Below are 27,222 nucleotides of genomic sequence, written 5' to 3'. Positions count from 1 at the left end.
TATGTGTGAAGTCAAGAAATTCTCAGGTTAATCTCTTATTAACAATTGGCCACGTTTTTGTTTTCTTTTTTTCCTATAAGTTTCCTAAAATGTACGAGTTATAAATAAGTAGGAGTCTTCGATCGTTTCATTGACAACATAGATGCGGATAAAGTAAAACAGAGCCTAATACATATTAACAATATATGTTTACTCAAGAAGTAAATAGGTCCTAGACAGAATATTGCTTCACTATGTTAAAATGATGCCATTTGGATTTATTTTCAAGAACTCGTACGCGTAGTATAATCGAACAAATGCGGTTAAAGTAGATAAATACAACCGAACACATTCAGTATACGAAGGGGGCTAATCCAATCAAGTTCATTATAAAAACTAACGTAACTGCCTATTCGTATGTGCCATAAACAATCCTATCTATAGGTTTCCACACACAAATATCCCTGTTATATTATCTACAGTTATATCATAAACATTACTTAAATACGGAATCATTGTCCTAAGCAACTGCAGCTATGGAAAGCTAGTTTCTTACAGTAGTAGCTAGGACTTGAAACAATCACTGGCTATTTCATGGTAGCTAAAGGATGTTGACATTAACTTCATCACTGAAAAGATTTAAATAGTTAATTGTAACATCCTCCTCTTAAGCTATCAAAAACATTAAACAGGTAATAAAAGTTATTTTAAAGTGACTTTTACAATTTTCTGGGTTAAAGCTATTCCATGCTAAACACATGACAACATAAGACAGAAGTAAACAAAACTCAATATTTATTTTTTTGTAAACAAATTCTGATGCTTAAAGATTAGAAATCAATAGAATATCAATCAGTTTAGTATTTTTTTTTCAATATGAGGATGGACCAGTGCAAATTTTGAATTATCTCTTTCTTCATTTGATGTTCACCAAGTACAGCATGCAACCGCAGCCACTTTAACTCTGTTAACTTGGAACAAATGTGGATACAACTGGTTTGGATACCATTTTTTTTACAATATTTTGTAATTAAATATAAGTAAAAAGTTCTGCTGTCATGGATCACTTTGTACCCCATTATCTCAAAAATAATTAATGATAAGAGTAAATTTGCTAGCATACTTCTTGAAACCCTTGTCAAGAGGAACATGAATTTACAAAAAATTTAATCAAAATTAGATGAAAAAAAAAAAAAAAAAGAAAAGTCTTTTGAAGAAAAGAAAGATGTTTTCCACTCCTTTGTTGCAAAAAAAACCAAAAAACAAACAAAAACAAAAAAAAAAACAGCGAGACATATTCCCGTACTGTTTGAAAAAAAAAAACAGGTAGGGATTTCCTTGTATGACTCCAATGAAAAAAAATTCAACCTCAGACAATAAACAACGAAGTTGATTTTTAGGTTGTGGCCTCACCGAGGACACTTACCCAACCAGTGCACCTGGTAAATGCTCCCAATTTTTAGTGGAGTCTGAGTTGCTCATTTACTTTTGTTACTTTGTATGTGTTATTTTAGTTACTTTATGTTCTTTGTTGTGTTTGTCTGTTTTCCATGTCTGGTCTTTGTCCCTGGATTACATTTTTTTGATTTCCAATAGAATCTTGATTCCCTTGATTACTCTTTGACCTCTATTGACCAAAAAAATGATCAATGCTATTTAAAATCTGTTAAATATTCTTAAAACAGAATTTCATTAGAAACAAATTAAAAAGAGAAATGTTGAAAATGAATGCAAAATATACCTTCTACATCAATTTAAATAAGCATCTCTTTTAACTCCTTTTGGCCCCCATTTTGCAGAACAGTAGAAGTGACCCCATTTTAAATAGTAAGCTTTCTCTAGCAGCAAGTAACAATACCTTAAAACTTCACAAATTGGATTCACTTCAACCTAAGTTATTGATTAGACAATATTAACAACAATCGCATAATACCACTTGAATTTTTTTTTTTTTACGGAAAAGGTGTTTCCAATGTACTTTCCATAGAACCACGTTAATTTGCAAAAAAAATCTTATATATGCTCGACATTATTTAGAATAATAGGGAAGGCAAAATAAAACAAGTTTGAACTAGTAGATAAATAGTACTACTTGATTCAAAATCACATAATGAATTACACAGTACTATACAAGTCACATATATAAAATTGGCATCAGAAAGTGCACAAATAGTAACTAGTGGGTCATACAATCTATCCAAATTAAGCATGGACTTTAGATACATACTATGTAAATCTTTAATTACAATGTTGTATGTTATCCAGATACAAAAAGATGACACTGAAGAACTGGTTTAAACTGAGTGGAAAGTGTCTTTTACACAGCCAAATATTTTTCAAGAGGCTGCAAGGAGCCTGAATCGCTCACCTTCTTGAATTTTGCCTTTCAAAGGCAATAAATTAAACAAGAAGTTTTCCAACAATTTTGAGTAAAGAAGTCTTTGGTAGGACTATCACAAGATCTTTTCAACAATTGAAAGTTTCTGTTAATCTATCATAGTTTTCAAGATATTGACTGAAAACTATTAAACAAAAAAGTCATTTTTCCCCTTTCAAAGGCAATAACTCTTACAAGGAGTCTGAAGACTCTTGTAGTCCTAATAATATGGATCATGTCAGCTACTAAAAGAATTTGGATAAACCTAACGGTTTTGGAGATATATGTGAAAAACTATTGTCTGACCCATATGGTCTATTCTTAGTAACGGTGGCCATGTTTTTTTGACGAATCAAAAATCCCCACATCAGTTCTATGCAGTATACCCCAAGGAATATTCATACCAAGTTTGGTTTCAATTGGTCAAGTAGTGTCAGAGGAAAAGATTTTGGAAAGAAATCACATTAAAAATAGCAAAAATCATTTAAAAAGGGCAATAACTCCAACATGGCTTAATGGATTAAAACCAAAATTTGACCAGAGATAGATCTCATCATGCTAAACACTTTTATCCACTTCAGAATTCAGCTTAACCTAACGGTTTAGGAGATATATGTGAAAAACTACTGTCTGACCCCTATGTTCTATTTTCAGTAATGGCGGCCATGTTTTTTGACGAATCAAAAATCGCCACATCAGTTCTATGCAGGATACCCCAAGGAAAATTCATACCAAGTTTGGTTCTAACTAGTCATGTAGTTTCAGAGGAAAACAGTTTTGTATAATTGTTGACAACCTCAAAATTTTTTCGTCTTGCTCCACTCAGCAAATTTTTAAATGTCCACCCCCCTAATCTAAAATCCTGGATCCACCCCTGATGTATCAAAAAAACATCACAAAGAACTTTTTCTAGGTTTTGATTTTGAAAAAGATATGTAAATCTTCACAGAGCAAATGTTTCATTTTCCTCAATAATGTATTCCAATGGGATGCAAAATTCTGGTAAATAGTAATTTTGGATCAATAATTTCTACCATGAATGCAGAGATAACACTATACAGGGAGTAGTGAGAAAAACTTACTGACACTGAAAAACATCATCTGGACAAATGTCACAATGGTAACAAAGGATTGATCAATTGAAGTGGTTTGTTCTAGTTGAACCACAAATCTGTGTCGTATTGTAGGTTCATACCCAGAGGCATCTTAAACATACCTGTCCAGATTTATTCAGTAAACCATTTAACCTTTTTGGGAGTGTTTCATGTAGCACCTGTCCCATGAATCATAAATGGCCATTAAATTTCTATGAAAAATGTATTTTAGTCCACACTTAATTTGGACAAACTGTAGTGGATCTTGACAAATGTATAAGCATGGTATAAACAATTGGGTTAACTATTGTATTTAAATATATACACTACAATTGTCTTACAACTTCTTAATGTATATCCTGAATTTCATCCCCAACTCAACATTGACAAGTACTTGTGTTGTTTAAAACCAAAGAATAACGAAAGTATTTGATTTTAAAATATCATAAATTGAAGTTTCTCAATATTTGATACAACAGATAAAATTTTTAAAGGAAACACATGTTTCATTCAGATTTATTTAATTTTATCATCAAAAACTCCCTATTCATACAAAGTTAAATTAACATAAATTTCACAAGAAATTCTGATGCTGTCAATTTTTAAATTTCATTTTTCTCAAAATTAGGAATCTTTCCCACAAAAGTCATCAATCAGAACTAAAAAAGACCTTACACTTGAATGTCAATTCACTGTTGTAAACATCTCATCAATGACATCTCATTTTAATCATATTCTCAAAAAGAAATGTCATTCACATGCAACTTGACTGATGTTGGAAGCCTCATTTATAGACATAACCAAGTTCCAATTCTTAAAAAAATATATTCTTATTCTTGTAATTGAATGTACTATGGGGTAATTTCCTATTTTATAATCACACCCTAAAAAATACCAGAATAAATCCAGGGTTCTCAAAATGTCTTAAGTACAATAGAAAGGACAGGGGAAACTCAGTATCAGAAAAAAAACACTTGTAATATTTATCAACCAGAAAATTTTGGTTTATTGAAAGTATAAGGTGAAATAAACAATGTCATAACCAGTCAGTGTCTTATTTGCAACACAGGAAGGATATTATATTTGGTTTGAGGAGAAATAAAAATTTTAATATGTTGGCTAATAAGGTTTTTGAAAAACAGGGATGGTTAGATCACCATCATGTTGGCACAACTGTATGAAAAGTTACAGCAGTATTTTTTCGTATATTCCTCTACTTTAACACTTGTCAAAATCCCTCCAGAGATATGGGGGGAACACAATCAAAGGAGATCTCTACATTATATAAATAATTTATACAAAATACCATATATGTAAACTAAAGCACCCTAACAAAAACAAAAACAACTCAAACATAGTTTAAGGAGGTAGACCTAGGGTAAGGGACTTAACTCTTACAAATCGTTGGAATGTTTTGTTTTCAGCATTTTACATTAATCTTATGCAAGCATCAAAGTAACTTGGACTGATTTCATTCTGTTTCAAATGAAAGCTTGATAGGCTTTGGTGAAAATGAATATGATACAAACATATCACTGATTTTGAGAGTTATGTCCCTTACCCTAGGTCTACCTCCTTAAAATGAAAAAAAAACAAACTACAAAAGTGGAATGAAAACCATTAGAAACTAATTATGCACATCTCAAAAGAGTACACATGTTTAATATCTACTTCCTTCAATTTGCCATATTTTTGTTCTTAACATCCTCTAATCCTTATTGAGATTATTTTTTATTAACTATACTATCTACATGTGCAGATTTGTTAGTATGTACTATAATTGCATACCTGCCATTATTTCAAAATGTTTATAGATTTTTTTTGCTATTTACACATGAACATCAGTATACTATAAGAGGGGTCATCAAATTCCTCTCAATGTTTTTGCTTCATAATGAGGTTAAAATCAAATTGCATTGCTGTAAATGGGATAAAAAATGTTCTTTGAAAACTTCAGCTTGTGAGCTCTATATAGGAGATTCCCAACAAATAGTGAAAGTAAACATGTAATTGTATTTTTCCTGTTATAAAAATTGTGTTTTCATATAGTTACATTTCCACTAAAACTGCCTGTAAATATATTCTAAATTTTGTACAAGAATTAAGTAAATACCCTGTAAAATGTGGATTATAGAATCACAAAGGAATCTTTCCATGAAGCACTTTATCCCTTTTTCTTTACATATTACTATGATATAAATATAAAATGTACAAAGTGAAGGAAAACAGTAAGTAATTTTGGGTATACATGAGCAGTAGATACTAAGGAACAACTCTCTATCATGGCATGGCATCACTATAGTGGAACTAGCAATATCTATAATTTAGATTTTTTTACTTTTCTTACAAAAATAAACCGAGCATTATAAATTACTGGGTGCAATAAAAACATACAGTAAATGCTACTATTTAATTACTATTTTTTTTATTATGAAAAAATGAGGACGAAGTATTTCCAGAGGGAGACAACTACTTGATTCTATAAAGTATCTCTAACACTCCAAAAATTTCAAATTTAAAGCCAGGTGATGGGTCAAAATTTAAAGTGACTTTTAATGAAACCCACTTAGATCAAATACCTCTCACCTTTTTATGACCATCCCATGAATTATCTTTCCATCAAATTACTACAAAAATGGTTGAAGCTGCCATTGTATTTGATAGGAATATAAACCAATAGTCTGAAGCCAGTGACTGGTAAAAATGTTCACCAAAATATGGTTTGGGCCTGTGGTAAAAAAAAATTACTGTGAAGCCTGTGGAATCTGAAGTTCTCGATCCTCATATGCAGTACTAAACAATAAATAACAAAAACAAAAAACCAAATAAGTAATCTGCTGCATTGTTGGTATAAGGAGGAAGTTCACTTTGTTACTACAGATCAATAAATACTTCAATAGTATGATTGTAACAAATACTATTTGATTTCTTTTTGTTCATGTATTATGAAACCTACCAAGCTTAAAAAGATCTAATATTTCATGTTGATTATAGAATTTATACAATAGAGATATACTTAAACTATTACGCATAATTTGTTCTTTTATGTCATTTGAGGTCATTATAAAAATACAGCTATAAATCGGTACCAATACTTACAAATTAAAGCAAAAAGAGCAGGACATTCCAACATCAGACCTGTTATAGGACTTTATGCACATCTTTTTTTGTTGTTGTATTTTATGAAATTGATCCATAAAATCCTAAATTCTGTGATTGTTTTAACATGGAAAAGATTTACAATCAGGAGTGTGTAATTTGAAGTCAAATTTTTCATAAAAACTATTGAGAATCCACTTAAGTAAACACCTCTGCAAGATAGAGGAGATTTAGTTCTCCATTCAGGTTGTGTTATCTAGGTAAAACAATTTTAAGCTTTTAAGAATATACAAATACCAGCATTTGACACCGAACAGATTTTAACAGTATCTCAATCTAGAGTCTTTACATAGCAAAAGAAAAAAAACATACTTTGTCACTTACAAGCGACTATAATGGAAGAAAAACAACCTCTCAATCTGCTAATTAATGTAAATACAAACTAAAGCCTCTAAAATTATATTTTTATGTAACTCACAACTCAAAATATTACAACTTTTGCTCAAATAAATACAGACTCATAAAAGAAGTTGTTTCACAACACAAAAACATATTATGTAAATTTGTGAATTAGAAGTTTTAACCAATATATTATGAAGGATTAACAAATTGAAGTAAAATTGCAATATATATGCATGTTTGCAAATGTTATAGATCAACGCCAATGTACAGAGAAAAACTAGCATATACGAAATACAAACGTCAAAGCAAGCACTCATATCTCTGAACTTATGATTGTAGCAATTAGGATTTGCCAAAATATGAAATATCACATTTTTTTAGCCTTAGCCAAAAAAACTGAAATTGATTGGTTTTTAATAGAAAATATAATAGTATATTAAAAAATCAAGTTCATGTGTAGTGTTTTAATGGAGTAAAGAATATTTATAACCACTGTAGGCAGAATCTGGAGAGATAATTAAGAACTGTTTTATTGAAACCATGCTATCATAAACCAATGAAAATATAGTATTTCTTATTCATTAGAAGAACAACACTAGAAATCAACAAAATTTTGTCAACTTGATATTTATGACCAACTTGGCGGGTGTTTCTAGAAAAGCAGAGGACGCTTACCCTAATGGTGCACCTGGTCCATTTCTTTCAGTTCGCTATGCATTGTGTATAGTCTATGTTTCCTATTTTCATATTCTGATCATGTATATTTGGATATTGACATATCTGAATTACCTTCTGGTTATTTCTTTTGCCGATATGGATCCAGACGTATGGTAAATTCATTTGTCCAGGTGCACCTGGTCCATGCTCCCAGTTTTTAGTGGAGTCCGAGTTGCTCATTTGCTTTTGTTACTTTGTATGCATTATTTTAGTTACTCTGCATTCTTTGTTGTGTATGTCTGTTTTCCATGTCTGGTCTTTGTCCCTGGATTACATTCTTTTGATTACCGCTATAACCTTGGTTCCCTTGATTACTCTTTATAGGATTTTCTTGGAAGAATCATATAGCCCAATGGCATTAGTTTTTTTATATTGATGTTTTTAAGGATAAATCAGTAAAATAAATTACAAGTCCATGATTTGATCAGACTATACCATACACAATACTGTATGGATTTAATGAGTAAAATCTTCATAAATTTTATTTAAATGTATAACCTAAGTAGTTGATTTTTATCAGTATAATTATAAAATAACTATGTCAAGAAAAAGTTACAAATTACTGTTGAAAAGAACCAGGAAGAAACATTCTAAAACAGCCTTTATAAAACATTTACAAAAAAAGTAAAAAATTGTTCTATTCTCAAAGCACTGACTGTATGGCACTACGGTAAAGCTTGAACATGAAAAAAGTAAAAAAAGGCTTATTAAAAAATTCACTTATCATTATAGATACACCCTGAAGTAACATTACGGATTATTTAAGTAGCTGTCTTTGTAAGAATCATGCAAAATCTGAAAAATGTGATACACCCCAAAAAAATGGTACATATTTTTATTTTTGTAATGAAATGTGTAATTATTCATTCAAATCTGCGTGCTCTTAGGAGATAATCAACATTGAAAATATAGTAGATTCTATTGTATTTTAATGCCATTTACAGAGTTATGTCCCTTAATCTTGAAATCTACAATGCATTCTATATAATTTGCATCTCCTAAGAGCATGGGTTATATGAAAAACCACGTTTATTTCTGTTTACTATGATATTTCAAACATCAAAAATAAAAATATGTAGGATTTTTACCCATGAATCACATTTTGCATGATCCTTAGCTGGAGTGCTACTTAAAAGGAGACATATGCAAGGATTGAATCTGAATATGCCATTACTTATTTCATAGATAGCAAACATATTTAAACCAAATACCTGCCTATTCAAAAATTTGCTACTTTTAGAAAACAGTTTGATAAAAAGTGAGCACACCTATCATATTTCAGTAAATTTTCTTTCATCATTTGTTAATTTTGAACCCAACTACAAATACTGTAACCTTCTACTATCATTAACAGACATCAGGTCTGTCTATATACTTTAACAACAAACATCTCCATGTCATCTATGAAAATCATTATGCAAACAACAAGATCAAAATCCATACATTTAAAATCACGACACAATCAGAAAATTGTAACTTTCATCTCTGAAAACCACGATAAAAACATGAGTGAAGAGTAATCTCCCTTTATATGATTGACAACACAAGGTTTGGCAGGAGTAGAGCTGTATATCTTCAGCAGTTCTCAGGATAAAATCTCAATCCATCTAACAACACCTCGGTTGACTAGTTCCCTGTTTACAAATGTTACCTAGAAAAGAAAACAGGATCTGATTAGGTAATTTATTGAGTATTTAAAGTTCTTTAATTTTGATTTTTGTTAGTTTAAACATTAAGAAAAATCTCACAAATTCATAAAACTGCTTGTCATAACTATCTAATTCCCAGTTCACTTATGTTATTTATTAATTCTCCTTCACTAGTTAGTTTGAATTAGATCCCTATCTGAGATGGTAAAAAATAGATTTTCAACAAGTAAGCTGCAGATAGCATGTTAAAATCTAAAATTTACCATGAAGAATGGAGAAATAGTTTAAACAGGCTGACAGTATTAGTGTCTCTTATGAAATATGTAGAAAACTTGGAAAATGTATAATGGCAGAAATCTCTCATAGATATTTAATCATGTACCTGTTTATGCTACTTTAAGACAAAGCATTGTTTTAGTCATATCTTATGAAAATGAATCATAAAATCTTGGAACTTTGTGTGTCATTTTAACATGTTTTTTATGGAAAGATTCACAAATCATAGAGCCTAATTTGCAGTCAAAATTCATACAAACAAGACTGAAATCGTAGGGGTAAATAAGTCTGCAATCACGGTCCAGTGGTAAAAAAGTCACATGATTTTATAATCACAGGATAAAAATGAGACATATCACTTACTTTCTCTCCACTGATCTGGTATATATGGCAATAAGCTATTCCATCTTCATTTCTCCCTACAACCTGGGCCTGAAGTAACTTCCCTTGGGTGAGCTCTTCTAACACAGCAGCTGCTTCAGAACTGAAGTATTCCTCATCTATAACAAGAAAATAGTTCCACTGAGATTTATGTGGTTGGAGCAATGAAATGGATCAGGTTTCTTAAAGGGTTCATGGGTTAATTTCACAGTGTTGGCAACTAAGTGCAGATTTATAGTGACAACAGTTTGATTATTATTCAATGTGACCTCATGACACAAATCATTTGCTAAGGATTGCTGTTAAATGATTCCTTCACAGATTATGACAATATCCATTGCACAAACCTTTAACATTAAAATCTAACTTTAATAATTTGCATATCTGTCTAAGAAGCAAGAATGACTAAACACCAATTTAATTGCAGAAATTAATTTTCAACTAGTCATATTATTCAGTGTACAATTTATATCTTTCAACAAATGAATTTAGTATGAATGTTGCGTTGTGTGAAGTTAGCAGTACAAACAGGAAACAGACATCTCATACCTTACGATGAATAGAACTAACTGAAGATGAATTTCAAAACTTCTTGAGACTTCCAATATATTTACATTACAGTAAGCAAGTGATATTTGAGTAGCGTATATACTTGTATGTAAGTCAAATTTTTGGGATTAAATTTCAACTGTTGAGAAGGGTTCAGACTTATAGATGAGATCTAACTAATGGGCAAAACATTTCAGCTAAAAAAAATTTTGGTTAGTGGTTGTACAAAATTTAGCAAAAATGAAGATAAAACAACTTATTAAACGGGTCAATTATGACAGAATAGGGGGTTCTGATTTAAAGGAGAAGACTATGTGAGTCACGAATATCAAAACTAACATGTTTAATGTTCATGAAAATTAAACTGAAAAAAAAAAAAATAATTTCCTTTTCTGAACAAATTAATCATGATTCATAAGGGAATTTGAATTTCCCACATCTATGGAGGCCACCATGATTTGTTGAGCTGTGATGTCACTAAGTCGGTTTGTAAAGTAAAAGTGAGTGGGTAATTGATTACAATGTCTAAAGGAGGCACAAATTTGGGACTTTTCCTCTATACTTCCAAAGAGATTGAGGCACAACATGTAAGTAAAATATAACAGGTACTTCCAAACAGTGTTCATGTTGCCAGTCAGAAAACTGTTTGAATATTTCTCATTTGTACATTCATAAGCTTGACGACACAGCATGTTTTGGTGATTAGAAAAACAGGATCTTAGAAATATTTACAGAATATTCTTTGTTTACATATTAATATGCAGTACTTGAATCAGTACCAAACTGGTGTAGACGTCAAGAGCCAATCGGAAGCTATCGGTAATAATCAATCAATAAATTCTGCATGTGATCAACACTATCCATTCCTTCAGATAGAAGAGTTTTGCAAGATGGTTTTTCACATATTTCTCAAAGATTTCGAAATTTTGCAAAGCTTATGCATTTTACAAAAGTGCATTGTGCATAAAAGGTTATTTATTTTTGTTTACAAGTGTATAATTTTTCATATGAGCCTAACTAAATGTAAAGGTGGTCTTTCCCTATTAAGGCAGACTGACTTATACTCGAGTATACACAATACACTACTCAGTTCTAACAATACTATTTATCTTGTAAGGGGGTGGCATTTGAGTGAAATATTAACGGTTTATGCCGATTTATAAACAATACACTACTCAGTTCTAACAACACTATTTATCTTGTAAGGGGGTGGCATTTGAACGAAATATTAATTTTTTATGCCGATTGATTTTCACTGCACTCCTCAATTCTAACTATACTATTTACCTTGTAAGGGGGTGATATTAGCCATGTAACATTCTATTCCTTGAAATGGTAATGTCATGAAGTCGCTCCTGTTAAAGAGAACAGAACAGACAATTAAATAACAGATAAAATCAGAGAAAATTAATCCAAAACATCAAAGCACTTCAAATGAAACCCCTAATTAGTAGATGAATAGGGCTGCAACTCCAGCACAATAAATACATAATGCAGTGAAACTGACCTTGACAGCATATTATGGCCAAACACGTTATGTTAAAACTTGAGCGGTTCTCATAAACATCAAGACAGACATTCATGAGAATTTCTAATCACCGCCACTCTTGTAGCATGTGTAAAATTGGGGATTTACAAGAGCTTTCCACAAGATTCAAAATAATCTTTTTGTAAGGGTGATCTTGACTTTTGACTAAAAAAAATATGGTAAATAATCTGTATGTCAAGAGTATCATCCATCTACAATAGGCACCTTCCTTCCTGCTATAGCTTTAATCTGTGTAAATTTCATTAAAATCCATCAAGGCAGTTTTTATCGTCAACACAAACCTAAAATATTCATTTCAATGATTAACTTACCTTATCTGTCTCAGATCAGTTCCAGATAGTCTGGAAAATCCCCCATAATCAACAAATTTAACATCACATTCATCATTATCATCATACACAGCAGTGACCTGGGCTCTGTACCAACCATCCATTACTGGAGCAACACATATCACACCAACTAAAAAAAAAAAAAAAACATTATATAGAAACTTATTTAACATGATTAGTGGGTCACACCCTGATACAACCATAAAGTTCGAACTCAAAACTGTTTTGAAAGTACTGAAAAAATATTTTCAACACAGTAGTCAATCCTGCCCTGCCAGTCACCTCTAATAACTTAACGGTCACTTCGAAACCCACCCAATTGTTTTCTCCATTTATTTTAACTCAAATCAGCAGTCACATCCCTAACGTGGCCATGGGCACTTTTTTTTACTTCTTATACCGGCCGTTTTGTAAACATTTGGTTTATCACATGACCCGATAACAGTACCGTATCACATGACTTAATTATATTTAGAACATGTAAATATAGAAAATTAGGTTGCCGAAGGGATTAAATCAGTATTACAATGAAAACAAAATTAAAGATTCAATAGTAAAGGTGTGAAATTTACTCACTGGTCAGTGATAAAGTTGTAAAAACTCAAGTCTCCATTTTAAATATGAAAGTTTGAGTTGCAACAAAATGTCTCAGAAACGGAAAATGGAAACAAATGAGGCAATAAAAAAATTAAATAGTGGAAAAGGTGTCTGTGCCATTGTAAAGGAAATGGATGTTGGAAAAAACACAAATCACTAAAATTGCCAAAAAGAAAAGCAGAAATTAAGGACATTGAAAAAAATGTAGACGGTGACAACAACTTAAAACGGGAAATGACGAAATATTTTGTTTTTTTATTGTCATATATTTTTATCTGAATGATCTTATGAATGAATATATTTTTAAATACATGAATCTACTTCCGAAAATGAAAGATAAATTCATGTAATATTATGACAATCAGAGATCGTACAATCTAAAGGAATATGGGATTATATGTTGACATCAAAGTATTTCTACATCACAATTTGTAACCTCATTCCACAGGTCACCTCTCTATAAAGGCCACTCTGAGTATTCCCCAGAGGAGACTGCTTAATACAGGTTTGACTGCATAGGTGTCCAACAGTATGAAAAATGGTAACAGTAGATGATTACCTTCTAAAGGTCTAGGTAACTGTGGGACCACCCCATCCTGTGTGTAACAAGCATTCATATACTGGTTCAACCTCTCCAGTGATGGGAATGATGGATGCGTGGGTTGCTGCATGAAGATATGTCCAGTGTCCACAATGTTAGAAACCACCACATCTACTGAGACACCCTCGGGCAGCTGGAGCTATTAAAGTATAGAAATAGACATTTTAAGTTACTGGACAAAGCTACATCTAAAGTGTTGATGTACAAGGAGTCAAACATTAGAGTTTAGTTATATAAACAGCAGTATGCACTGGCCTGGATTCAAGTTAAAGCCATCCTTTAACAACTGAGCACTAGCATAAATAATGGAGTGCCATATCTGAATCTATCCCTGAAAGTAAACCATTGTTGTATTCACTTCAATATTTTCTTTCAAGTGTTGTTTTTTTTTTCTTTTTTGTCTTCTTGTTCTTGTCACAAATTACCAAGGTAAAATTCTTCAGTATTTAATCAATTACAAGAAAAAACAAAGTGACAATGTCAATGACAGGAAATGACAATGAGGGAAGTGTGGATGACATTTCTAATGATAATATTTATGCATATCTCAAAAGTTACAAGAAGTTTCAACGAACCAAAATAATTCAAAATATAGCATCTTATGTATTAAACTGATGGTTAAGATGCCCATGGTATATAAAACATGTACTAATCTTTCCTTTTTTGATGTTACAACAACTATACCTTCCGACTACAAAATTTATACAACTATGTACCTCACATTCAATCTGAAAAGTATGAATACATCCATATATATGGCACATTGAAAATGGTATATCAAAAAAATTATATTAGTTCATCATGGAGAGTTAATTGATCTACATAAATGTTGGACAGTCTGACAAATGCAAATGTTGCAAAAATTTGAATTTCAGAATTTATAAAGCAAAACAAACAACGAAAGTGTCCCACAAGTGTGACCCATTATCTTAGATACAAGTGTGACCCATTATCGTAAAGTGTGGAAATTCATAACTCTATAACAAGAATAAGGACTATAAGAGGTATCTAACTGAGCCCTAGTCCGTGGATTCAGTTAGGTAAATTGTAAAGTCCCAGGATAAAAAACTCATCTGATTTATGTTGGTTTAGCTCAAGATACAACTTATATGGAGAGCTGTGGGAAAAAAAGATTGAATCTAACAAAAAGATACTTTCACACACCGTATTTGTCCTGAAGTCCTCACTGATTCTTTTATCAATGGTTTGTGAATGAAAAACTGGAACCTTTCAACTAAATCACAATATAATTTAAGTAGTAAAAATGAGGAAAATGCTATATTTCAACATGCATACCACCAAGATACCAAAAATGAAACATTCTAGCTAAGGGACCTTTCTTCCACCACAAAATGCCAACATTGTTTTAAGTATAAACCAGCTCTGTATAGACCATTTCATTATACAATTGCAATAACAATTCTCTTGTAGTTTTAGAGAATTACAATTATGTGAGGCTGTATTTATGAGCAGACATGTTCATGGTTCTTCATAGTAAAATACAGTTTTATATTCAAAAATCAAACTTGTCACATGACAAGAGATTATTTTTTATGACAAAATAGCTCTATATTTCTATCAAATAGTCTAATACTTTAAGATTTTTGAAGTTTTACTACTTGATTGTAATAATCCTTATTGATTAACCAATATACATGTAAGCAAAAACTAGGTTAACAGTGTATGTATGATGTTATTTGACTTGAAATAAAACCATCTGTTTTTCTTTTTTTGGCACCACTAGAATAACAATGAATTATGAAATGGTCTATTACACAGAGCTCATCAATGAGTACAAAAACTCACCTACACCTTTCCAGAACTACTTCACTACAGAATTCTTTCTAATATAATTGAGTCCATATCAAACCTATTAGCAATCAAAGGGTATACTTTACAATGGTAAGTTCACCTCATTTTAGTTGCTATCAAAACCATTATAAACTAGTTCACAATACCAAACCCTGGTAATTAATCAGAGAATTCTGCAGTAAAATTAGTTAGCCGCTGGAAAGCCCACACCACAAAAAATCAGAAAGTTATATTACCTGAGTAATTCCCGGCATTACCTGCATGATCTCTGGCATTAGAAGAGGATTGGCTACAGGAGGCTGAGGGTCGTTCAAGGTCGGAATGTTTACAGGACTCAGATCAACTTCAGGGAACCTCTTGCCAATCATTCCCAAGGCATTATCTATTTGCTTTTGGGTGCCTAAAAATAAATCACCTAACGTTTCGATTTGTAATTATTCTACCTGGTATCTCTGTACAATGTATTAACAGTACTAAGTTGTACCATGAATTAATTTTAGCCAAAATTAATGAGATTACTAAATTAACAATTTCATGACTTCCATCTTCAGATATTTGTATGTTTTTGCCTAAAATTTGAAAAAAAAAGAAACATAATTTAATAGCTTCATAATACGGATACAAACACAATGATGCTATGTATGTAATATTTTCCACTGTTGTCTCATCATTACTCACACACTGACAAAATAATGAACAATGGAGTTATGAAGTGAAGTTTGTCGAAATAAAATCTATTCATATACTAATACCAAATCCTGTCTTTAAAGGCTGAAAAAGTTTACAACCTTACCTTCAACAGTACACAGCTGAAAAGCTGGTGTAAATGGATTTGTATTCAGAGCAACATTAGCCCCTGATCTTTCCTTGATGTAGTTGATATTTTTTCCATACTTCCCTATCAAACGACCACAAAGCTCTGTAGGAAAGTTACACCGATATGACAAAACAACTTTTGAGTTTGGGACCCCATTAATTCCTTTATCACTATCCAATAAAGCCTGCAAATGAAACAAAATAAAATGCAGAATTTGGACAGCTTGGACAAGCGTTAACATAATATTCACACTCTATACAGATAAAGATTTGGATTGTGATTAAATTTTTAACAAAGCATAAGATTCTGACAAGAATAAAAGTAGTTGAACATAGAATTTTAAAAACTTGCAATCAGACATCAGCTGTAAGATATTAAGTAGCAGTCTTTCTAAAAATCAGACAGGAGGTGATTCATGCATGTCAAAAACCCACCAAATTCAGTTTTATTTCTTGTTCAGAAACTGTTATAGATCACATGACCAGACTTAGTTTTTCTTTTGGTTGTTGCGCTTTTGAGATAAAATTTATACAGATTGTACATGAAATTAGCACTTTGCAAGAGTTATCGTTCTTGATTTGGTGTGATTTGGTTGATTTTAGTGGGAAGTTAAATTGTAGTTTTCTCAAAAGTACAGATCTAAATACAGAAAGGACTATTGTCGCATAAAAATATAGCATGTGTTGACCAAAAAAACATTATCTGATTCATGGGTTTTTCTTTACCATGTATCATCTTACCACAGGCAGTGTCTGAATTTTATATGGACTGGTAGTTAATACAAAGGTTTTTTTTTTTGCCCTCCTTTGGTTCCCAAGTCCTAAAGGTGACAGTCATAACCTGTTAAACCTATTGAAACCTACTTTAAGTGGTATGGCATCCAGTACTACTTTCACTTGATACAGATCTACTGTAAAAGTGGAAATTTTCGCGGAAAATTTCTTACCAAAATGTGAAATTACGCAATCGTTGGAAATAAAATGAAACAGAGTTATCCTTCTTTCACTGATTAACCAAGTCCAGGGCTTACCCTAAGGGTTTAAATCTATATTTCAGGGTGAACTTTACTAACTACATGTAGTCGTATTTACATCTAAATACAGACGGATTTTGTGGCAATTGAAATGCTTCGTCAATGGCTAGACCAAACTCCGAAAAAAATTGGATTACCAGACCCAACAAAGCATTCTACGCCAGAAAAACAAAAACTTACGGAGGAATTAAATGACATTATGGAAGTCGAATATGTTGCTAAAACTCCAGGGTCTGAATCAAGGAAAAGAAAACGTGGGGAATATATTCATTATACTCCAGAACAGAAAGCTAAGATAGCCCGCTACACAATAGAACATGGAGCCACTAGAGCTGCCCGTCACTTTTATTGAAAAAAAGTCATAATTCCGTACGTCGAGTCGGTTAGAGAGTTTTTACCTGTGACTAAACAAGACCAAACAGCTTTAGCCAAATTTGATGTTTTCAAGGCACACAGAAGTGAAACATTACTATCACTGTTGAGAAAGTCGGGGATTTGTCATGTTTTTGTGCCTGCAAGTTGTACTGACCCACTGCAGCCTCTCGATCAAATGATCAACAAACGATACAAAGATGACATTAAAAAACAATTTCAACTTTGGTACGCCGATGAGTTTGCTAAAATGTTGAAGGATAGAAAATCCGGCGAAGAACGCAAACACGTGAAAATTGACTTACGAACATCCGTTGTAAAGCCGCTACACGCCAAATGGGTTATTAAATGTCACGAGAAGTTTGAAAAAGAAACTGAATATATTCAGTGATCGTTTGAGGCCACTGGACTCCCCATGTGAACCTCTTATTCTGCACATGCCCAGTGAAAGTTTCTGAATGTTGTAAACAGCGATATTTTGACGATTGACATGCATCCTTGATAATATTTTGATTTGTTGCTGTAATTTGTAATAAAATTGATACATAAAATTAAATTACATGTCTTTCAACTTACGAATGAAACAACGTTCTATTAATTGAACATATAAACCTGCATAATCAATGAAAATAACCAAACTAGGACACCCAAAATAATAATGGACATATTGTCGGTGTTCACTCAAGACCTGAAATAATACATAGAAATTCCAAATAATTCGCGTGGGGGATATTTTCGCGAATATTTTTTTATCGCGAAAGTAGCGAAAATAACCCCCACGCGAAAATTTTCACTTTTACAGTATATGACTCAAGTTTATTGACCAGAACTGAAAAATGTTTGTTTTGGTCCCTTTTTCTCTCCTATTCCCTCCATGGTTATGATCACGAGTTCATATCTGGTACCAAAATCAATCCCTGGCTGACTTTGGCGGTAATGAACCTTGTGATACAATGTCATAGAGGTCAATACACTACATTTGTGTATACTTAAATTGTAAGAAACCGCTGTGTTCACATGTAAGAGCAGATTTAGAAACACTGTTCAAAGTTGAATCAAGAAATTTTTCACAGGGTGTCATCATGGCCAAAATCAGCATGCAAAATTTGCTAAGTGAGCAGGGACACTACTTTGAAACATTGGGGTCAAACAAAAAAAACTAGTCATTGCCCATAATGGGACTAATAAACCCTGCAGCCTGTTGAACCGTGTACATTTGGGGACCAGAGTAAACACACGATTCATATTGAATACAATTTTTATGGGGAAAGACTTAGCACTTTTGACACACAATTTTGCTGCCAATCTAAAATACCAAACTCCAAACAGAAATCAGTACTACTTTTTTTTGTTGACAACACAATGACAAAACATGACAGCAAATTTACTTAAAACATAAATTCCTGGAAATATGCACACATCTCTATGGAAATCTAACACTCCGTCGAGTTTTATTACAATCCTGCAAAGCATTAAGAAGGAGTTGCGGACAACACATCAGACCCAAGATCTGCTGATTAACATCAAAGTTCAACAGCCATCATTTCTACAATTTTGGCCCCAAAATAAATTCCTGACAATATGCACATTCCATTATAGTCATTTAACATGCTACCAAGTTAAGTTTCATAACAATCCTGCAAGTTATTGAGGAGGAGTTGCAGACAATGCATCAAACCCAAGGTTTGCTGAAAAACGCCCAAGTCCATCAGTCGTCATTTCTACAAAATTTAAACATAAAAAAAAAACCCATAAAATCTGACAATATGCATATCCTAATATGGTACATTACACTCAGCGACATTTGTTTCTCTAACCCTCAATACCGATCAGAGTGAAACTTGTTGTTACACCGACATTTTGAGTGTTCACCACCAAGATTCTAACCAACACCGACCGTTTGTATATTACAATAGTCGTAAAAATTCAATGAGGCATAACGGGGAATTCATTGTAAGATACGATGTGTGTTGTGTTTGTTTCTCAGGTAATTCGGAGCACTCCAGTTAATATAAAAAAAATCGGTCATGTCATTAAAAATTCAGAATCATCTTTTTTTATTATATTTTGTACATGTTTATCATTTGTTGATGTGTTGTTTTTTTATTTACAGCTACGTCCAATAAGTGGAAAATATGTAGAAATATTACTTAGTATTTTTATCGAGTAATAATGCAATCTTTTGATATTTTAATTAAAATTTTTGCACTTGTAAATTGATAGTATACTATTTATAAATATAATTAAAACACGTTGAAAGTATTGGACTGGGAACTTTGTCAGTAATAATTATATAAGTTACAAGATGTTGTCCAAACAAGGACGAGATGGCGTCCTCAGCCAGTCATTTTTGACTGCTAAAATGTGTCAAGTTAACTCCGAGAAATTTCTTATTTAAAGTACATTTCAAATACAACCTACATACATCTTTATTTTAATAATGAGATTTGTTAAACAGTTTCGAACTTTCAATGATGCCGACCAATGTTTACTCCTGTATAATAAATCAGTAATTCCTTGACGCACCTTGAGATATATAGGTTGTCCTTTTTTAGATGAATTGCCACTGGAAATAGGGGACGTAGGTAGGGTCGGGCCCCGGTTAGTGTTCTGAGCACTATTTAGTCGCCTTTTACGAGAGCTTAGCGCTGCTGCAGGCCTATTCTTTTGACACCCGGACCTGCACGGGGCTGTAACAATTCAAAGGCGATTCATCAGAAATATCATCATCGAATAAAGTATCATCAGAATTTCGAATTACTTCCCTTTGATCAGTATTACAGATGAGTTTTATCTTACTGGTGACTGTTGTGTATCGTCTTCATAAGACATTTTCTGTCTACATATTCTGTATTCAAGTTTCAATTATCTAACTCCACTGACACAGTCACAGCGCACAACATTGCTAGAATTCCTAAGACCATGATTCTTACCCACTTGGGAACTCTCCACTGTTTGGGAGAACAATGGTGAAGTTTCATGATCAGGACTGTGATGATAACTGCAACAGATGCAGCTGCCTTCGATACTGTCAGATAAATGCCTGGACATAATAGATCAGAATCGTCTGCTAGCAGCATTTTTCATGGATTATGCTAAACATTCATAAATGTTTATTTGTTTGTTTGTTTGTTGGGGTTTAACGTCCATGCAGCAATATTTCAGCTATATTCAGACGATGAACATGAAATGGATGATAAAATGAACATGAAATAAAAAAAAATGGGACACAAGGATGACAGGGTCGACAAATTTTGATTGCCACTGGAAAAAGGGGGGGATGGGTAATGTCGGGCAATTTAGCCTCCTGTGGCGGAGCCCTATGGTTCCTACTCCTATCGAATACCACAGTAGGGTTCTTTAACGTGCGAGGAACGTGGCATCTTTCCCAACACGGTGCATCACTATGGTTTGCGGTCAGGTTTTCCGTATTATAGCCTGACAACCCCAGCATGTAACACGCCAGGGGTACCCCATTCCACCACCTGGGACACACATCCCAGTTGCTCTGTGGGCAGAGCGCCTAGCCCCCTGCTAGGTTTCTCAGCACTATTTAGTCGCCTTATACGACAAGCTTAGCGCTGCTGCAGGCCTATTCTTTTAACACCCGGACCTGCACGGGGCTTCATAAATGTATTATCTAAAACCAGGACTGATAGAAGGACTTGACTTGAGAAAACAACATAAAAACAGTTGATAATACAGTCAGAATCATGAAATCAAAGTTGATCTGGAAGAAAATGAAATAGGGTAATATATACAATGTACTTTGTTATGTGGTGTAATCTTGCGAAGTGAAAGCTAATAAATGGAGATTAAAATTGACCCTAGAAGAACCAAACAAAACTTAGAACGAACAAACTGAAAGACGAATGCAGTTAATATCCTCTTATATGCACGTGATGGACGATATCTACTTATATAAAGTGGTTATGTATTGTTGTTGAGCTTTGCATAGCGTTGCAACAAATGACCACTCAATGAATAGTTTTTTTTAATTTTATTTTGTAAGTGAATATCGTCCATCACTATGGCAACTGAATGATGTTTGACCATTTATGTTTACAGGCTTCTCCATTACCTGTTTCATCATGGCGTAAAACAATGTACGCCATGATTAAAATTTTAATCTCTAACCATCTTAACGAGTGTGTATCCTATCGGTGCTCAATTCAATTCTATATAAAAAAAATTGGAATTCTTAAAAATATCTATTGTCACAGTACACGACATGTCCACAGGAGCACGTCATTCATCGGATCCAAATGTTGTTCAACTTGACGTAACATTTTATGTCGAGATTGGAGGAAATCAAAAAAAAAAAAAAAGAAAAAAAAAGAAACAAAGAGCATTGCAGAAAGTGAAATTGATACTTATGTTTGTTTGTTTGTTTGTTGGGGTTTAACGTCCGAGCAGCAATATTTCAGCTATATTCAGACGATGAACATGAAATTGATGATAGAATGAACATGAAATGATGATGAAATGAAAAAGGGATGGGACACAAGGACAATGGGGTCGACAAATTTTGGTTGCCACTGAAAATAGGGAGAGGTGGGTAGGGTAGGGCAATTTAGCCTCCTGTGGCGGAGCCCTATGGTTCCTACTCCGGGAGAATACCACAGTAGGGTTTTTTTAACGTGCGAGGAACGTGGCATCTTTCCTTACACGGTGCACCACTATGGTTTGCGGTCAGGTTTTCCGTATTATAGCCTGACAACCCCAGCATGTAACACGCCAGGGGTACCCCATTCCACCACCTTGGGCACACATCCCAGTTGCTCTGTGGGCAGAGCGCCCTAGCCCCCCGCTAGGGTTGTGAGCACTATTTAGTCGCCTTTGACGACAGGCTTAGCGCTGCTGCAGGCCTATTCTTTTAACACCCGGACCTGCGGTAGTTTAAAATAATTGCAGATGCACGGGGCCGAACGGATGTGACGTTGCACTTATTTGTATAGTACATAACGGGTACAATAATTAATGAAACATTAAGGATGCGCCTTTGTGGGGAAATATAGCAATGAAATCAAAACCCTTCGGTCATGAATGACAAGAATATACTTAAAAGGGTTGTGCTGAAAATCGGAGTTGATCTGTATTTCATAATACCAAATGTTTGAGAACTAGATTAAAACAAATTGTTATCGTATGAATACCAGCAACAGTGAATGACAGATATTGGAAAATATAAATTGAAAAATGCCTCGCGTTAAAAACTCAACATGACTTGAAATTTATGGAACTAAACAATTGTACGAAGTTTATTCTTATTACACCGAGGGGTAAACTGACGGAAACTTCACTATTACAAACTGAGGGTGTTAAGTAACTGACCTCCACTACGTGTGTTAGATATTTATCATTTTATCATTATTCATATGTATTTGTTCATTGAAATAACTGGGTTTTAAAAGGATAATCACGGAAACCAAGTCAAGCGGAAATCAGAAGAATGTGATCCAGGGACAAAGACCAGACATGGAAAACAGACAAAACAACAAAGAACATAAAGTAACGAAAATAACAAAAGTAAATGACACTCGAACTACACTAAACAGTCACATTGGACTGAATAGAGGTCTCGTGGTAAAATGCTCGTGTAGAATTTGAGCAGCCAAGCGTTCGGTCTATGGTCGAGTCATCAAAATTAATAGTCGCCGCTTCAAGCATATAGAAGATAGACTGAAATATCCTGACTGTTGAATCAACCAAATACCAAATCAAAGGATCCATGCAAGTAGTATAAGAAATTGAAAATGGTGTAAAGATTCCTTTCGAAAATATAATTGATGAGGAGGTTGACTCAGCCCAACCTTTGTTTAATGAAAACCAATACAAACATATGATCATATTTTATTGAGTACAGAAAATGTTAGTGATCAGAACAAAAACTGCTGTATTGTAAAATCAGGTTAAAAGAATCTCATAAATGTTACAATGAAGCCACATCTATTTGAAGGGGTGAAGACTTAGACGAATATCAGGCCAAATTCGAGATATAAGCGGACATAAATTGTTGGAATAACACAACAAAATCCCTTTGTTTGGCTGGTAGCTTAAAAGGTGGAGCAATAGCTCTTCTTTTTAAATGAACTGGATATTGAGACCAGAAGAGATTATTATGGTTTAAAACAAAAGACATGCTTCAGCAGTGAAATAGAATTATTCAGAGCAAAAATTCAATCAGGAGTTATGAGTAAAGATGAAAGCCTGCCAGAGTTGGCCAAGTCTATTAAGGATTTAACACAGACTTAATGCACTCTCTCCTTAACCAGTGTTTTGACAATTGAATCAGAAATGAAATTGAGATTAAGATAATCTAGCCATAAATCTGAAATTGAGGCCGAAGCCTTAGCAGTAAGGATGGAAATCCTAAAATAAGCACAACATCAGAAATGGAGGTTTTTTCGAACAGTCTATCTGTTCAAAATTACACTCATAACCCCAACCAACCATGAATAAGACAATGATGAGAAAACTTTTAAGGCCCTGCAGAATGATTTCAGCAAGTATAAGACAAGAACTTTCCACCTAGGCTAGAGACTCAAAGGGCTTAGCCCACAACTACCCACTTAGGAGAATGACTCAAATAAGAACTTTGGTCCTAACAATTAAATTGGGAAATCTAAAATTTTGGACAGAATTGACAGCAATCAAAATTTAATGGTTGTTTTCTTGGAAACTATTGTAGGTCGAACTCGGGGGTCGGAGCCAGACCATCACCAAATGACTCAAGTGGATAAGAGTTAAATGAATCTTTGTCTAGTTATGAGGGACTATTTGTTCGTTTTTATCTATGAGGATATCTATGAAGACATAGCAGTATTAAGTCCAGATGAGATGAAATGGTAGAAAATCATGCCAGGACAGTGGAGAGATAACTTCAATTCCAGAAATGGACCAAAAGGGGGATGAGACAGCAAAAAAACCAAAAAAAAAAAACCAAAAAAAAAAAAAACAAAAACAAAAACAAAAAACAACCTTTGAGGAAATTGTCAGACTAGAATCGGTGGTCAGTGAATTGATATTAAAGATTGATGTAGTCAAGGCTGAAAAAGAAATTTGTTTTGTTTTTTTTGTTGGTGTTTAACGCCCGAGCAGCAATATTTCAGGTATATTCGGGCGATGAACATGAAATGATGATGAAATGAAAAATGGGATGGGCCAGAAGGATAATGGGGTCGACAAATTTTGGTTGCCACTGAAAATAGGGAGAGGTGAGTAGGGTCTGGCAATTTAGCCTCCTGTGGCGGAGCCCTATGGTTCCTACTCCGGGAGAATACCACAGTAGGGTTTTTTTAACGTGCGAGGAGCGTGGCATCTTTCCCAACACGGTGCACCACTATGGTTTGCGGTCAGGTTTTCCGTATTATAGCCTGACAACCCCAGCATGTAACACGCTAGGGGTACCCCATTCCACCACCTGGGGCACACATCCCAGTTGCTCTGTGGGCAGAGCGCCTAGCCCCCGGCTAGGTTTCTGAGCACTATTTAGTCGCCTTTTACGACAAGCTTAGCGCTGCTGCAGGCCTATTCTTTTGACACCCGGACCTGCACGGGGCTCATGGTCTATGAAATCATTGACCGGTTTATTTTGAAAATATGACAAATTCATAACCATCCTATATTCTCCGGGTGACCTTTTGGGAATGAGCCCAAGAGAACAACGAAAGGTAGGAAAAAGGGGACTCAAGAATGGTCCTGCTATCCTCCCCATTGATAATTCTTTTTAAATTCTCCCTACGAACGTCCTCAGGATAGTAATCAACACTTCTCCAATTCTTGTGAATACACATACTTCGGGGGCCTGAATAATTCAATTTTAACCCAAATTCAAGACCGTCTATCAAAAACTGCACGTCTACTTTGTCCGGATATCTTTGAAAACAAGACTGAACTACTGAGGTTACAATAGGTGAATGACTTAAATCAAAAATTTAATTAAAATCTGCATTAGAATCGTCTACATTTGTATGCGGGATGTCCTGCATTGCACTTTGAGCATTGATGTTCGAACCTGCACAACTTACCAAACTTGCAGTATTTGTCGTTATATTTGAAACATTTTTTGTCTCGTTTTGGTGTCTCTCTTTGACGAAAGGGGGGAGATTGAAAGGTAGAAAAGTCTGCTGTGATGGAACATTTTGGTTAAATATAGCAACAGATTGTCGGACAAAAGGGAGGCTAGCACTAGAAAAGGCATTGGCAACAAATAAGACCCATAACTCTTGATGAACTAGTCCACATGACGATTCAGGATAATTACCTTTTTTGAGCCCATATTGCTCGTCATATTGTATCCAATTATTGTTCTAAATCTAGGCTGCGAAGCGTACAGTTTGCATGTAATTTAACATATCTTGAGCTTTATCTGGCCGTCTTTCTAAAACAATGCTCATATAAATTATGAAGACTGTTGTCCACGTGTATATATTGAATATTTGATCAGGTTTTTTGGTTAACCACGGCTTTTTTCAAAAGAATTGGCCTGCAGCAGCGCTAAGCTTGTCGTAAAAGGCGACTAAATAGTGCTCAGAACCCTAGCTGGGGGCTAGGGCGCTTTGCCCACAGAGCAACTGGGATATGTGCCCCAGGTGGTTGAATGGGGTACCCCTGGCGTATTACATGCTAGTGTTGTCAGGCTATAATACGGAAAACCTGACCGCAAACCATAGTGGTGCACCGTGTTGGGAAAGATGCCACGTTCCTCGCACGTTAAAGAACCCTACTGAGGTATTCTCCAGGAGTAGGAACCATAGGGCTCCGCCACAGGAGGCTAAATTGCCAGACCCTACCCACCTCTCCCTATTTCCAGTGGCAATCAAAATGTGTCGACCCCATTGTCCTTGTGTCCCATCCCTTTTTCATTTCATCATCATTTTCATGTTCATTGTCTGAATATAGCTGAAATATTGCTGCTCTGACGTTAAACCCCAAAAAACAAACATCCACGCGTATCATTAAACGTACCTGTATTCGACAGCATGGCTACTGATCCAGTTACTGGGCTTGGTGTCACAATCGGCCTGTTTGTGTCAATCCCTGCCGGTCTTTCCGTTTTTTGTGAATCCCGGTGTTATCTGTCGCTGTCGACCTATCGACGTTCCCTGCTGAAAGTCCTGTCCTGACTCTGTTGTTGATTGCCTGTGGTATACGACCGCTGTTTGTGTGCATGGTCGCCGCTGTCGGGTGTCGAGAACTGGAAAATTTGTTTCGAGTCTTTGTTTGTTTGTTGGGGTTTAACGTCCGAGCAGCAACATTTCAGCTATATTCAGACGATGAACAGTGAGTTAGTTTTGTTTAGAGTGTGATTGAGTCACTTCTGAAGTTTGGACCACACCATTGTCAGCTGCTGGCACTTGCTGGGGAAGATGGCGGATTTTCATTCACAAGGTTTCTTTGTGTTTGACGTCTGTTACTGTCCGCTTTTCGTGTTTTACTCAGCTTATTGGTAGTACCAAACGATTTCTGTGTTGCCCTGCGTTTTCTTGTTGGTGGTTTCATTCTTCTATGATGCCTATTATCGTAGATGTTTGCGGATTAAACTTTCGAATATTTTTTCAACAGCTTCAACCACCAGGAATGCAAT

The 27,222-nt window shown here is 34.2% G+C and overlaps 1 protein-coding gene across 1 annotated transcript; it reads right to left on the bottom strand.

Annotated features, from left to right (window-relative positions):
* Nucleotides 1-2,051: 2,051 nt before the first annotated feature.
* On the bottom strand, nt 2,052-27,222 carry LOC148621788 (A-kinase anchor protein 1, mitochondrial-like). The gene is made up of 8 exons (XM_088576480.1): nt 26,604-27,222; nt 16,205-16,412; nt 15,648-15,811; nt 13,558-13,738; nt 12,384-12,531; nt 11,811-11,878; nt 9,957-10,093; nt 2,052-9,319 (listed from the first exon to the last, which is right to left on the bottom strand). Exons 3-8 carry the CDS (start codon nt 15,777-15,779, stop codon nt 9,254-9,256), a joined length of 732 nt encoding a protein of 243 aa, XP_088432606.1. The 5' UTR covers nt 15,780-15,811; nt 16,205-16,412; nt 26,604-27,222; the 3' UTR covers nt 2,052-9,253.

Source organism: Perna viridis, chromosome 3 (genome assembly GCF_037379345.1).
Source record: "Perna viridis isolate PV_CMFRI_1.1 ecotype Kerala chromosome 3, ASM3737934v1, whole genome shotgun sequence".
NCBI classification, from domain to species: domain Eukaryota; kingdom Metazoa; phylum Mollusca; class Bivalvia; order Mytilida; family Mytilidae; genus Perna; species Perna viridis.
The sequence above is the reverse complement of the archived record's forward strand: the minus strand, read 5'-3'. Positions and strand labels throughout refer to the sequence as shown.

What these genes read in the sequence shown, in the direction of transcription:
- LOC148621788 (XM_088576480.1), bottom strand. Translation starts at nt 15,779, where the DNA reads ATGATTGGCAAGAGGTTCCCTGAAGTTGATCTGAGTCCTGTAAACATT. An exon ending in GTTACCTAGACCTTTAGAAG is followed by an intron (nt 12,532 to 13,557) that starts GTAATCATCTAC and finishes TTTTTTTTTTAG; the next exon opens with TTGGTGTGATATGTGTTGCT. An exon ending in TAATATCACCCCCTTACAAG is followed by an intron (nt 10,094 to 11,810) that starts GTAAATAGTATA and finishes TTCTTGTTATAG; the next exon opens with ATGAGGAATACTTCAGTTCT.